This window comes from Balaenoptera ricei, chromosome X (assembly GCF_028023285.1).
Source record: "Balaenoptera ricei isolate mBalRic1 chromosome X, mBalRic1.hap2, whole genome shotgun sequence".
Taxonomy (NCBI): domain Eukaryota; kingdom Metazoa; phylum Chordata; class Mammalia; order Artiodactyla; family Balaenopteridae; genus Balaenoptera; species Balaenoptera ricei.
In genome coordinates, this window is record NC_082660.1 from 18,291,971 (window position 1) to 18,307,570 (window position 15,600).

Genomic DNA, 15,600 nt, shown 5'->3' on the forward strand with positions numbered 1-15,600 from the left:
ATTCTAACCACAAGAAATTTCTGTGCTCAAGTAAAACGCACTACTTCCAAAGCAGAACTAAACATAGAAATAGGAATTAGTGAATCAAAAATTCAGAAATATGAGATATGTACTATACTCACAGGAATTCTTATTCCTTTGGACTTATTTAATACACTTCATAAAGACTGCATGTTAGTTAGCTTCACAAAATAATTTTGAATATCAAGCTGATGGTGATAAGGGACCACGTAACTGATGGAAAAGTAGTTCAGCAATATTTTGGCACAGAAATAGAAAATAGTCTGTTCCTAATGTAAAAATTAGAGTAATCACCTAGGGAAGGCACTCTTCTTTAATTTGTATAATTTTACTGATAGAAATAGAGCATGAGTTTTGAGGTCAGATAGACCTGAATTTGGCGCCAAGGCTTGGCCTTTAATAACTGATTGACCTTGTAATTGAGCCTTAGCCTCACTGTGTTTTTGTTTCCTTATCTGTAAAATGGGATAGCAGTACTACTTTTAGTGGTTTTATGAGCATTAAATGAGATACTATATCTCAAGTACTTAGCACTGGTCTTGCCTCATAGAAAGTACTCAAGAAATGGTGCCTAGGGACTTCCCTGGTGGTCCAGTGGTTAAGACTTTGCCTTCCAATGCAGGGGGTATGGGTTCGATCCCTGGTCGGGGAGCTAAGATCCCACATGCCTCGCCGGCCAAAAAACATAAAACAGAAGCAATACTGTAACGAATTCAATAAAGACTTTAAAAAAAAAAAGAAACCATGCTTACAAGAAATGGTGCCTAAATGGCATAATAAATTACTGCTGCTCATAAATAAAAGTGTCTCAAAGATTCTGAAGTGCTGATGGATCAAATTAACACTTCCTCCTTTCCTGTGGAGGGACTTAATAAAGAACAAAAGGAATGGAAGTATTCCCTCGGTTTGGTCCCTCTACCTACCCAATAAATAACCAGCCATTTAAATCGTACCAATTAAAAGAAATATACAGTTTGCTTGTCTCTTTTGGTTTGGTTTTGAAAAGTAGAAGGAAGAGCATCAGATAGCTCATAACACTAGAAACCTTCGTGATCCAAGTCTTCTTTTAAGTTCTGTTATTGAAATCACTACCTCATATGCTAGGCAGAAGGGCCTAGTTATAACCTCTCAGCATCAAAATTTTGAAAACAATTCAAACCCCACACCTTTTTAAAGTTTAAGATTAGTTGCTTTTAAAAAAGGATAGTGAAAATAATATGTGAAATAAGTTAAATAGTTGGAGACTTTCAAAGAAATGAAACCTGGCAAGATCAGATTGCCCTGAAAGAATTGAAGGTACTAGGTAATAGATAAAACAGTAAGCTTAAGAAAAAAAAAAACTTTTTTAATAAAGTTCCAGAATATTAATATGTGGATAAAAAGGAAGGATTAGCAAACCAAATCAACAAAGCTGATGCAACTATTAGAGGAAAAGAAAAACTCTTCAAATGAATTAACACAAAGATATTAGTGCTTCCCTTAAAGACAAAATGAGAAAGCCAAGAATAGAAACAGTCCAACTCAGAGATTCTCAGCTGGGGTCAGTATTGCCCCCTAGGGGCATTTGGCAATTTCTGGGGCATTGGTAGTTGTCATAAATGGGAGTCGAGGTGCTACTGGTATCTAGTGAATAGAGGCCCAAGATGCTACTAAACATCCTACAATGAATAGGACAGCCCCCAACAATAAAGAATGATCCAGTCCAAAACATCAAGAGTGCTGCTGTTGAGAAACCCTAGCTAAATTAAGAAGAATCAGTTGCAGACAAATTGAATACAGAAGCAGATGTATATGACTAGAAAATCAAAGAGCCCTTGTATGACATAGGGCCAATTGCCTTTTTTGTATTCAAAGAGTCTGGGAACTTATTGCTCTGGAAAGATAGACCTGCATTTACTCAAACTTAGCATATTCTCTGAGCAGAAGTAGTATAAGGTTGTGAGTATCTGAGATGACTTACCCTGCTCTATAGTAGAAAACCTAATCCTGACATCCCCTGGGACAGGAGGGAACTCATTGTCCCTAGTTGAAATCGGAATGCATTTTCCCTCAATGGGAAAAAGATATAATAAATGACAGCAAGGTGAAATTTAAATAGAGTGGTTAGTGTCTGCTTTCAAATCACAATGTGGCTTAAGTAATCCAGCATTTTCCTATGTATGTTCTTCAGATCACTAGTCCTGAAAGAGAATCTTTGTAAATGAAAGAGGTTACGTGGTTAAATAAGATTGGGAAGCTCTTGCATATTTTATCCCCCTCTTGGAGATTAATAAATGCACATTAGCATACTAAAGGCTTTGAAAATCTTGTTGAATTGGGGTTAGCTTATTGTTTCCCACATGTATTTGTACATTGCATCTTTTTTGGTTTTGGTCACAAAATACTTATTAACCTCCCAATGGAACTAATGTTTGAGGAATTATATTTTGTAAAGGCTGAAATAGAGTTTCAGCTCCTCTTAAAGACCCATATACCAGTGATAAAATTTCTTTGTTTTAAGTTGCGAACAGCTGACCTAACAGATAAGCATTTGGAAAAGCCTCTATTCTTAACTTGAAGTCTGCCCCAGCAGACAGCTTGTTGAATGTCATCTTCATTTTTATTGTGCAGAAAAGCCATTTTCTAGAGTAAATCTTATTTGTGATGAAAGTCCAAACTAAAGTAATAAATATTAACTGGAAAGATCAGTGCATGGCTCCTCATAGAATTACTGGTATCACTGCAAAACAATTTGCTAGAATCATGAAGGAAATAGAACCCTGGGGATAGAAAATGTCAAGTGTTATATCCAATCTTGTTAAAAGAGAGATGACTAAAAACTATACACTGATTATCTTAATGACTGGAGACATTAGAGGAAATAATTAAAACAATATACAGCCATTTAAAAGTATGACAACCTAGCATCACTTTATAAATAACACATCATGTCAAACCAGTTTATTTTCCATCTTTGTTAAGGGATGGACAACAAATACAGTTACATCTACAGTTTATGTTCTAATCCTCCATTAGTTCTTTACCTAGCCTTTAAGAACTTTTTGCAAGAGTTGCAAACTGGCTGGGAGTATACTTTTTTAAAAAGCAGTAATCATACATGTCAGTGAATTATTTTTGAAGAAAAATGATTGGATTTTTGTGTAATGCAATGGGCTTGAATTCATCACTGAGGCAATTTAATGCAGTGAAAAGAGTACTGAAATAGAAGTTCAAAGTCTACATTCACGGGCTGACTCCAAAACTAATTATCGGTGAAATCCTAAGAAATTAACTGTGGTGTGTGCAAAGTTTTTCATCTCTACCTTTCTTGCTAACTTCACTGACTAATATGATCCCAAAGAGAAAAATATGTGAAAGGAATTATGAAGTTATTATGTCGTTTTGTTTATTTCAAATGAGGGTCTTCAATTGACGGTCTTAATCATTGTCTTTTTCGCTTTTCATGAGAAGGGGTGACTGTCTTCTATATGTTGATAAGATTTTCAAGATACTGCTTTACTAAGATCTTTAAAAATAGTTTGCTTTAATTGTAGTTTTTAACTTGAAAATGGGATGTTTTTAACCAAATACTATTTACCCCACATCATCTTTCTTTCCCACAATTGCTGAGCACAGCAGGGGGCAAAAGTATTTAGCAGAGCTCATTGTTTTTTTACCCACCAGAGCCTTCAGAAGAGAACCCAGAACTCTTTTGCCACTTAGACAGTATTTAAACCATCTGAATCCTTCCCCGTCTCTATGCACAGTGGCAACATTTCGACTAAAATAACCTTTCTGAACTCCAGTGTGTACAGCACATTTGCTCTCTTGGTAGAACGTAATTTGATTCAAAATGTAATTAGCCTTGGAATCAAGTGTTAAAAGTTCCCTATAATTTTTGATGCAGTTCAAAATTTTCTCCTTCAACAATTTTTATGTGACTCCCCATTTAAAGTCTAGATCACTTTTAGGAAGCGATAGGAAAATGCACAAACAAGATGTAGCTTATTCTTTGAAATGAGATTTTAATTGTTTTTGTTCTCCATTAATGCAACTGAAACGATTTCAAATTAATAATCATTAGGTTTGTATTTGATTTATATTATAAGACATTAAATCCAGTACTTAAATAATCATCACATTGTGATGATTACAAGCCACTTTTTCCCCAAGCTCTTTTATCCAGAAATGAAATTTTAAAAATATGGCCCTAGGGATCAAAGTGCCCATTTTTACTTATTTTACTAGATCCAGATATGTTGCCTTTATCCTTAAAAACTTACTGACTTTCCATTTAATTCAATTTTACTCCTCTTTAAATGTGTGATTCTCTACCTTAAATAATCTCGGGATGTTTTCCTAGAAATGCAGTCAACCATCTGAAAGCAATTTTTCTGTCTGGTATGTGGGGAGTTTGATGGGTGTATGTGGCATGCTTATAGCTTAACATTCCTTAATACACTCATTTTCATCAAAATATTGGCTAAAATACTCAGAACAGATGTGTATATGTGTGTATGTATATATTTTTTCTCCTTAGCCTCTAGAGAAAGTTTCTTTTGTGAGCATTAAAGGGTATATCAGACGTAAGGAGAAATTTCTCTGCAGTCTTTTTTTTCAAGTCTTCGGCAACTGTAATTGAGAAGATCACTTCTCAGATGCTGTATATCACCCTGAAACTTAATGATTTTAGCATGTTGGGGACAGAGTTTTAAAAAGGTAGGGGAGGGATACAATTGAAAAAGGCAGCAATTCAGTAGTATTTCAGCATATATCATGGGTAGCTTAATATGGGAATGTTTCTAGATAAGAAATCAGGAGGCAGGACTTCTAGTTCTGGCTTGATGACCAAACAGCTCTGGTTAGGCCCACTTTGTTAGAATAATGAAAGTGGTTGGTCAGGTTCTTTAGAAGGAAGTGAGGGAGGGAAAGTGAAAAGGAGGGGAATGGAAAGTTGACAGGAAGGAAGGGGAAGGAAACTTTGAAAATAGAAACTAACGGTATAGCTTGGACGTTTTTAGTCCAATTTATGAGGAAGGTCCCCTGTTTACTTTCTTAACAAGTAATCAGTCAACAAATATTGAGCTGTTACTATGTTTAAGGCACTGTGCTAAGTGCTGGGAAAACCACCGTAGACAGAGAAATTTTTGTTCCTTTGTGAAATTTACATTCTAGAATAGGGACAGAATTGAAGCAACTAATTTTTTTTTTAATTTATTTATTTATGGCTGTGTTGGGTCTTCGTTTCTGTGCGAGGGCTTTCTCTAGTCGCGGCGAGCGGGGGCCACTCTTCATCGCGGTGCGCGGGCCTCTCACTATCGCGGCCTCTCTCGTTGTGGAACACAGGCTCCAGACGCGCAGGCTCAGTAGTTGTGGTGCACGGGCTTGGTTGCTCCGCGGCATGTGGGATCTTCCCAGACCAGGGCTCGAACCCGTGTCCCCTGCATTAGCAGGCAGATTCTCAACCACTGCGCCACCAGGGAAGCCCTGAAGCAACTAATTTAATAAATACTTATTTGACTATAACTGGCATGCTATTTAAAAAAAAAACTACAAAAGAAAATAAAAACAAACATAGAGGAACCCAACCCTAGAACAAGGTCAAGAAGAGTATCCCTGAGGAAATGACATTTTTGCTTAGCTCTGAAGGATGCATGTGAGTTTAGGAAGAGAAGAGGAGACAAAAACCAGAGGAAGACAGAATCCTGGGTGCCAGGTAAAGAAAGTGTTTCAAGAAGGGAATAATCCTCTGTGTCAAATGTTGCAGACAGATCAGAAAAGTCAAGGGTTCTGAGAATTGTCTATTGGATTTAGCAACATGGAAGCACTAGTGACCCTGACAATAGTAGTTTTAGTGGAGTTCAGGGGGCAAGAGCTTAATTAGAGAAGGTTCAAGAGAGAGGAGGAAATTCCACATATAAGTGAGATCATACAGTATATGTCTTTTTGTGTCTGGCTTATTTCACTAAGCATAATGTCCTTCAGTTTCATCCATGTCATCACAGATGGCAAGATTTCCTTCTTTTTATGGCAGAGTAATATTCCATTGTATACATATACCACATTTTCTTTATTTATTCATCTATTGATGGACACTTGTATTGTTTCCATATCTTAGCTATTGTGAACAATGTTACAATGAACATGAGAGTGCAGATATCTCTTAGACTGATTTCATTTCCTTTGGATATATACCCAGAAGTAGGGTTGCTGGATCCTATGGAAGTTCTATATTTAATTTTTTGAGGAACCACTGTAATGTTTTCCATTGTATACTTGAATTTTGCTAACAGAGTAGATCTTAAGTGTTCTCACCACACATACACGCGCGCACACATGCAGATGGTAACTATATGAGGTGAAGGATGTGGTAGCTTGATTGTGATAATCATTTCGCTGTGTGTGTGTGTGTGTGTGTGTGTGTGTGTGTGTGTATATATATATATATAATCACATTGCAAACCTTAAAAAGTCATGCTGTACAGCCTTAATGTATAACATTTGAATTTGTCAATCATACCTCAGTAAAGCTAGGAAGAAAAAGAGGAGGAGAGAAATTGGAGACTGAGAATAGAAGTGAGACTTCAGGAGTTTTTCCCTAAAGGGGACCAGAGAAATAAAGTGGTAGCGGGGTGGCTGTTTATTGTCAAAGAAAGGTTTTTTTTTTTTAAGGTTGGAGAAATTACAGCATGTTTGTATGCTAGTGGGAATCATTGGGTCGATAGGGAAAAATTGATGCTACAGGAGAAAGTAAGGTAGAATTGCTCAAGAGATGCCCTTGAGTAAGAAAGAGGGAGTAGAATCCAGTGAACAGTCCAGTAATTTGGGATCTCCCTAATGTCTAGCATCCTTTCATTCAAGCATTCAAAAGAAATTTAATGAATATGTGCTCTGGGTCAGAATCTTTGCCAGGAACTTCCATAACAAAGATATATAAGTTCCTGCCAAAAAGTAGAAAAACCCATAAACAGACAGATACAATACAGTATAATTAAGGATCATATATACCAAAGGCACTAAGAAAGAGCTAAGGGAGCCCAAGAGAGTGAGCAATTAACTCTGCCAAAGAGCACTGTAGCATTTGTAATAGCATTGAAAATGCTTTACTGTCTAAGGAAAAAGTTGGTTTATTTTTAAGCAATTCTGTACACTAGTATTAAAACATAGCAATTTCATATTAAAACAGAGTATTAGATCATTATAAGGCATTCCATCACATCAGTATTCTTTTTTTTTTCTTAGTAGATTACCAGTTTATTATAAAAGGATATAACTCAGGAACAGCCAGATGGGAGAGATGTACAGGGCAAGGCATGGGGCAAGGGCTTGGAGCTTCCATGCCCTCCCTAGGTGTGGCACTCTCCTAGCATCTCCACCTGTTCACCAGCCTGGAAGCTCTCCAAACCCTGTCCTTTTTTGGTTTTTATGGAGGCTTCATTGCATAGGCACAATTGATGAAATAATTGGTCCTTGGTGATTAAACTCAATCTCCAGCCCCCTCCCGTCTCTGGAGGTTGTGGGGGGGTGGGGGATAGGACTGAAAGTTCCAACCCTCTAATCACATGGTTGGTTCTTCTGGCAACCTGCCAATAATTGGAATACTGACCATTGTCTTTGCTTCCAACAGTGGATCCCTGTCCTACCCTATCTTGTTAATATCACTACTCTCCTGAATTATCTATTTATTGTTTCTTTGCTTTTTTAGAATAGTTTTTATCAATTTATATATGTCCCTTATAATATGCTGTTTCGTTTGGCTTGTTCCTGGACTTTCTAAAACTCCTATCTGCTTTTTTTTTTTTAGATTTAATATATCTTTATTTTATTTTTTGACCATTTTTAAATTGAAGTATAGTTAATGTACAATGTTGTGTTAGTTTCAGGTGTACAGCAAAGTGATTCAGTTGTGTGTATATATATATATATATATACACACATATATATACATATATATATACATATATATATGTATAGATTCTTTTTTGAATTCTTTTCCATTATAGATTATTACAAGATATTGAATTATAGTTCACTGTGCTAAATATTCTTTAAATTATGTTTAGGGTTCTGTTTGTGTTTAATTGCAGCTAAATATAGTTCATTATTTTTAAAAAGCTACTTGCCATTAATTTCAGAATAAAATTCAAACAAAATCCAAAAGTATTTATCTTTGACCTCTTGTACATTTATTAGACTACAATAAGAAATACAGTGCACAATTCCTGCCTCTGTAGAGATCTCAGTTAGAATGCTCCAGATGTGCAACAGATATGAAAAGCCAAGTAACAGAATAATAATTTAACTATGAGATACTAGCACAGATTTATCACAAGGTTTATGATGGCGTGTCAAATGAACTCTATAATTAATAAATGTTTCATGCTTAGAGGAATAAAAAATTTCTGTAAGAGGAAGTGGTCAGCAAAATTTTTTTTTCTTTTTTCTTTCTTTTTTTTTTTAAAGTTTAATTTTTTTTTATTTATTTATGGCTGTGTTGGGTCTTCGTTTCTGTGCGAGGGCTTTCTCTAGTTGCGGCAAGTGGGGGCCACTCTTCATCGCGGTGCGCGGGCCTCTCATTATCGCGGCCTCTCTTGTTGCGGAGCACAGGCTCCAGACGCGCAGGCTCAGCAATTGTGGCTCACGGGCCTAGTTGCTCTGCGGCATGTGGGATCCTCCCAGACCAGGGCTCGAACCCGTGTCCCCTGCACTGGCAGGCAGACTCTCAACCACTGCGCCACCAGGGAAGCCCCCAGCAAAATTTTTAAATGGGCTTTTATCTTCATGTTTTTACTATATTCCTGAGTATTATTAATTTTTATTATGAATTAGTAAATAGCGTTATTACATAAAGAGATACCTTTCAATTTTCCAAATTATTTTTCAGAGATTTATTACTAATTTATGTACAATTACGTCGGAATGAGTCAGATGTGTTTAATTTAATAAGCCTTAAAAGGTCATACAAGCATAAAAATACTTTGCCTGTATTAATAATAGTATACATTTGATTTAAATCTAGCAATAGTAATGCATGTAGAACTCTTTTTCTTTGCATCACTATAGCATAAAACCATAAAGATTGTTTTCCATTTGAACTTTGCTGTTATGAAATTAAAACACTGCTATAAATACACAGTTGCAAACATTTCCAAGCTGCAATCAAAGATCTGTATATTTAGAATTAGAAATAATTTAAGCCATTGTCTATTTTTTAATTTGCCAAAGACTGTTGTTTATATAAGAGTGCTACCTTATGTTATTACTTTAACTGTTTTATTAAATCTATTTCAATATTTTAGCACAATAAAACATTTATAAAAGCATTGTTTATAAGCAACATTATTTGCTATAACTAAACAAATAATACACTTTACTTTTAAAAATACTTATTTTGATTTGCATTGCTAAAATTCATAGCTTTATAACTAGTAAAAGCAAAAGCTTGATGTCCTATAAAAGTAAATTTTAATTAAAACTTTTTATCTCAGTTTTTTGTCTGGTTCAATATATTTTCCTCAATTTTGTATCAGTAATATACAGTATACTTCTGTTTAAAAAAAAAATCACTCCATAAAAAGTCTGTTTAAATCTTCTGCAAATTTTTTTCCTATGGTGAATGATATAACCAGACATAGCAAAGGCTTAATTACATCCTTTCATGGCTTAGTTCCATGAAAATCTCAGAGAATATGATGTAAAATACAACGATTACAATTATATATTTCGTATTCTATGTGAGAAGTTTCTTCTTGTTTTTGTGCACATATATTTGACTCCAAACAACCAATCAATTCTTCAAAAACTATCAGACTATTTTCTTTCTTAGCGAGAGAAAGTTAAAACAACTGCTTATTTGTTGGATTTTTCACTTTTCAAAAGATTTTCTTGGTGACATGTAGAAACAGTGTTAGAGCTGTTCACTATTTCAGTTTCAGTGCCCATGCTAAAATGGAGTTTATCCTTAAAACCAGATTCTAAAGAAATGAGTTGTAAGAACTTTGAAAATATAGCACTCATAACATTGAAAAGCTGGAGGACTGATTTTGGAAAGCAGTTGAATAGACATGACAAAATGAGACCTTTCCTAAAACCTTTATGCCACCCTGGATGGGCAGAATATATTGACCTGCATCAGCTTACCCAAATTCCCTCTGTAAAACTGCAGAAATCTACCCCATGAAAATTAGGAAACTGAGGTGATGATTTATAAAGTCGTTTGCACACCTTGAAAGGAAGCCATTAAATAAATACTTCGTTGGGGGGCTCATTAATAATTTTATCATGTCTAGTTCATCCTCAGACTTTCAAAGAGCTTAGGAAAATACACTAAGTAAGCTGTATCAGCATATATAATAAAATGCCATAAGGTTGGCACATTTTCCTTAAGAACATAATGAGAAAGAAGTATCTTGATGGATTTTTTTAACTCCATGGAGTGTTCATAGCAATTTGATTGTGAAATGTATCTGGGCAAGGAGGGAAGTGAAGAGGACGTGCAGTGACCAGGAGGTGTTGAAAGGTGGGAAGATTGGTAGATTAAAGGAGGAAGAATTGTTGGACTGCTGTAGGGGCGTGCTAAAAATACAGAAGGTGGTAGGAAATTGGGGTACTGGGAAAAATTACGGCCTTTGCAGGTGACAAGATTAAGCATATGACCACAAGAATGGGTGGAGGAGAGAACCTCAAGAAACTGAGAGGCCAAAATATTGGAGGGTGAATATTGAAGTCACCAAAAATTACTACAGAAGTAGTGTCTGAGTGCCTGGGTTTGAACCCTGATACTACACACTTACCAACTGTGTGTCCTTGGGTAAATTACATAACCTGTCCCAGGCTCTTCATCTGGTAGAATGAGGGTAATAGTATATTTCTCATAGTTTTGATAATTAAACAATTTAATACTTATAAAACCCTTAGACAATATGTGGCATATGGTAAATGATATATACATGTTAGTACTATTATTATGATCATCATAATCATCATTATTATTATGACCCAGTCCCACATGAGTCTTTAATTTTCATTCATTCAGAATTTATTAACCTTCACAAAGACCAACCATAATGTTGGTTAGTAAATTTATATGCCAGACATTGTGCTAAGTATCCTTTTTAAACTTTGGTATGATTTTCTTTTGGCTGTTTTGTACTTCAAGAATTTCAAGTTGATCAGAAATAATACACTGCAGCCTCACCGAAAAGCTATCCTTAAAGTCTGTGCCATGAGTTCTGCTTGCTAAAGTAAAATTAAAATGCTTTTTAGTAAGAACACAGACCCAGAGGGAAATGTGACAGGCCAAAACAGTGATTACTTGGAACTAGAAACTAGAGTTCACAATAGCAAGAGATGCTTGGGGCAGACCCAGCTTTAGGCCATAAAAGAGAGTATAGCCGTATTGCTGAAGAATGGTGGTATCCAAAAAGCAGATAGGAGTTAGGAGGCAGTGAAGATGGGAAGTTAGTAGTGTGGTGTTTCAACATGAAACGATGGGTTAATGTTCTGGCAGGCAGGTTAAACACAAGGAGCTACTATCTTGGAGACTGGCTATCAAGATAAAGACACTTGGGCATTGGGGAATAAGACAGATCCAGTTAATGAAAATGAAGTCACTAAAATGATGATCCTCTTTGTAAAGGGCCACATTCTTAAAGCCTGGAGCTCCTAAGAGAGCAAACCTAGGCTGTTCTTTATTATTTATAAAAAGTGCCTTAAGTTTGCATTATCACCTGGCCAATTGCCACAGGCAGTTTCACCTTCTGGCTCAAAACACACATATTTTTCACCTTCACAAATGCCAACCAAAATGTTGCATATGAGTGAGTGTGTTTTGCAGACTGTAGCTAAAAGTCCGTTTAAGTTTGAGCGGACATGGGGAAGAAAAACAATGTGATGTGAATTTTGTTCTCTGTGTTTAGGCAAGCTACGACCTATATCTATGCCAGTGGAATATAATTGGGTGGGGGACTATGAAGATCCAAATAAGATGAAGAGAGATAGTAGAAGAGGTAAGTGTTCTAGAATTTCAGTGTAGGCTGGGTTGTTGAAACAAAAAGCAAATTTAAATGTTTTTTAAATAGGATGTTGTGGCTTCAGTGGAAAACTGTTCATTCTCTCACTGACTTTATGATACACCCAAACCAACTCAGACTAACCTTTAACTATCTTGATCTGTTATTAAGTAGATATCTTCTCTGAATGCCTCCTAAGGGATTCAGGGTAGATAAGTACAATGTAAAAAATTAATATCTGAGTGTTATTTGAAAGTTAATACTTGGAAAACAAGGTCAGAAGTGTGAAACTGCATAAAAGAATTAAGTTCAACAAATAGAAAGAGTTTGTGATCAGTCCCCATTGGTCCGCAATGCCAACCTCACTACTTTTGTATTAATATAACGTTAAATTGAGCTTTGAAGCACATGGGTAAAAACTAATAGAAACTGGGCCAGTGACTCTAATGAAAACCATATAGAAATGGAAAAAAAAACTGCTTTGCTTTTTTTTCTCTTCTGTTTGCTGTTCAGGGTTATCTTCTTACTTGGGGGTGGGCTACACTTGAAGTATCTACCAAAAGTAAGTTTTTATGTTCACTTATCCTGCCATTGAGGTGAGCAGTAAAGAGAGCAACTGGAAGTTTTGCTACTAAATGGGATTCGACCAAGTGTGGATATGGTGGGCCCAGTGGGTCATGCTGCTACTTCCATTTTCTGAAATGAGATCCCTAAGGTTATAGATGAAAAATAAAATTATTCGAAACAAAGCAAACAACTTTTCATAGAACCTAAAGTCACTAAGCTTCCTTTATAACATGTTTAACCCACTTGCCTGTTATTTCTAGCCAGTGTGCAGAAATTATTTCATTAATACACAGATCCACAGACTACACAGGGACAAGTAAGCATGACTATCTGCTTCATTAGACTTCTTAACACTTGTTTCATGGAGCGAGAATTTCTGAAAGTGTTGGTAAATATAGGAACATTGACAGATTCCTTTACATCTATGTATTCATTCCGTCTTCCAGACTTCAGTTTCTAACCTCATTTGTTTTATAGAATTAATCAAGAAAAATATAAAAAGGGAAACACTTATATGCCTTCTCTGAGTCACTCTTTTGGGAGTTGATATCATAGTGACATCTTGGGGGAAAAAGGCCTTATGAAGCACTGTACTAAGTTCTGGCTATCAATTTAAGCATAGGTTTTATGAACTAAGTTTCCTCACTATTGGTCCATAGTGTGGGTTTTAACTTCTCCAAGGATGCTCCCTAGCCTGCCATAGGTCAGTGTTTGTCATCAAATTTTAGCAGAATCTCCCTGGGGGAGCTTGTTAAAAATGTTATGAGCCGCACACCCAGAACTTCTGCTTCAAGTTCCGCAGGTGATTCTGATATAGTTTGTTCAGACCTAAAACTTGGAGAAATAATCTATAGGCTATGTATTTCCTGTTTCCCTATGATCCCAAATAATTAAGATCCTCTATATTTTCACTACAAAGGTATTTCATAAATGAAGTCAAGTTACATTTCTGAAACAAAATCTCATAGTACAATTAAGGAAGAATAGAAAGTTTGGAATATTTGCGTATTTACATTGGTGTATTTATCTTCTTTTATATAGAAAACTCTCTACTCCGATATATGAGCAATGAAAAAATTGCTCAAGAAGAATACATGTTTCAGAGAAACAGCAAAAAAGACACAGGGAAGAAGTCTAAAAAGAAGGGTGATAAGAGTAGTAGCCCGACTCACTATTCATTGCTACCTAGCTTGCAAATGGATGCACTGAGACAAGATATCATGGGCACACCTGTGCCGGAGGCCACACTATACCATGTAAGTAAAATTTCAAAGACTCTATGATAATACTTTCATTGGCAGACGGGCAAATGACTCTTTTTGGTAAATTCCAGATTATTTATTTTTATCCTCTTGTCAGATTTTCACAAAAGATCCTAAATTTAGATTTTATGCCCTGAAAAAAACGTTTAAAAACAATGATGGCTTATTGATTTGTTCTTCAGTTCATATGTTCAATGAGTTCATGTGTTGTAGCAGGTTATATTTTTAATGAAATAACTTAATATGCGCAGAATTTATGGAGACTAATCATTAATTAGCTGATTAATCATTAGTGTGATAATACCCAGTAAATGAATAGCTGTAAAGTTCAACATTAAAGATAAGATTTTTAATATAGTTATGATTTCATTTAAAAATGAACATCTACTATGCACTAGACTTGGAGCATGGTTCTCGAGGTAAAAATGAGAAGACATAGCACACCGTAATATGGAAAGAAGGACACACTGAGAGTCCCAATACAGTTTGTAATGGGTGGGTGCAAGAAGTGTAGGAGAAGAACGGCCTTTGCCTTCTTGGGAAGTGAGAAGAGGCTTCAGAATGGGGAGCATTTGGGTGAAGAGTGAAAAGCAGTGTTTTTGTGGGAAGACGTATGAAGGTGTGCCACAAATGTGTGCGAATATGGCATGTTCCAGGGACTTCATGTGGCTCAAAATTACTGGTTCATTAAAAGTTGAAGGAAAGCATGTGAGAAGGGGCAGTAGATGGGCCCCTGGAGAGGTAGGTGGGGCTTAGATCAGGAATTTTATGATAAAGTACTTAGGCTCTTTCCTGTAGTAATAAAGAGCTACTGAAGAATTTTGACCTGGGGATTTGCATGATGAGATTGGCCTATAGGATCTCTCTGGTGCAGAGCATCAATCAAGAGATGTGAGGCCAAAGGCAGGGCCATTAAGGCCAGGTGGATGATGAGAAACTAGGACAATGGCAGTGTGGAGGCTGAGAATCTTGTTAGCCAAAACATTCAAATCACAAAATCAACCCATTTTATGACATTTTGGTTAAAAGGGAGTTTGTTGTGCTTCTTATTAGAAGCCCTTGAAAAACATGGACTACAGGTTTTTAAGTGAGTTGAACAACTGTGCTTAGTGTACACAGCATCAAAAAAATTTAATCTGTCACTGCTGTCGAAGACAGACCATCTAGATATACAAGATGTGAAAGATTTAACAACTCATAGTTGAGTTGCTTTCCTGAGTATATCTTTTAAATCATCTAATTACTTATTCGCTAGGTCTCTCATAAAACGAAAATGAAGAAAAATGTTTTCATATTTGGGTTGACATAGGAGTGCAGTTAGCACTCTTGGGTGCTCGTTCTCTATCCTCTCCTGTCCCCAGTTACATACCACCAGCCTCTTCCTCTCCAAGAGAATAATGCCCATATCAAAACCTGCTACTTTGAATAAGTGGCAAATCAGGTTATTATTTTTTCCATAGACATTTGCAGTCATTCTGAAATCAATACTTGTACCTGTATGACGGGGGCCACTTTTGCTATCACTAATCAGAAATGCTATCTTCACACTGAGAAGCTGGTGTTCTAGTCAGAAGTAATAGCCTGAACAAAGATCTAAACATAAGAGACAGCTGGCCTATTCGAGAGGGAAGTTGGTAGAGAGAGATGAAGCTAGAGAGGGAAGAAGAGGCCACTTCACCCAGAGCGTGTAAACTATTAAAGTGTTTGGATTTGTCGTTAAGAGGAGCGGTAAGCCATTGAAGGCTCATTTAAACACTCAG

General features: G+C 36.2%; 1 protein-coding gene across 4 annotated transcripts in view; it reads left to right on the top strand.

The window, feature by feature from the left end:
- CNKSR2 (connector enhancer of kinase suppressor of Ras 2) overlaps positions 1 to 15,600 on the top strand; it is a 263,595-nt gene that overhangs the window by 164,735 nt on the left and 83,260 nt on the right. For 2 of the 4 annotated variants that reach the window (XM_059911674.1, XM_059911672.1), the window contains 2 exons: positions 11,919 to 12,008; positions 13,620 to 13,834. In XM_059911674.1, coding sequence (XP_059767657.1) covers positions 11,919 to 12,008; positions 13,620 to 13,834 — 305 coding nt within the window. The remainder of the gene's footprint in view (positions 1 to 11,918; positions 12,009 to 13,619; positions 13,835 to 15,600) is intronic. The other 2 variants (XM_059911675.1, XM_059911673.1) reach the window with 1 other exon arrangement.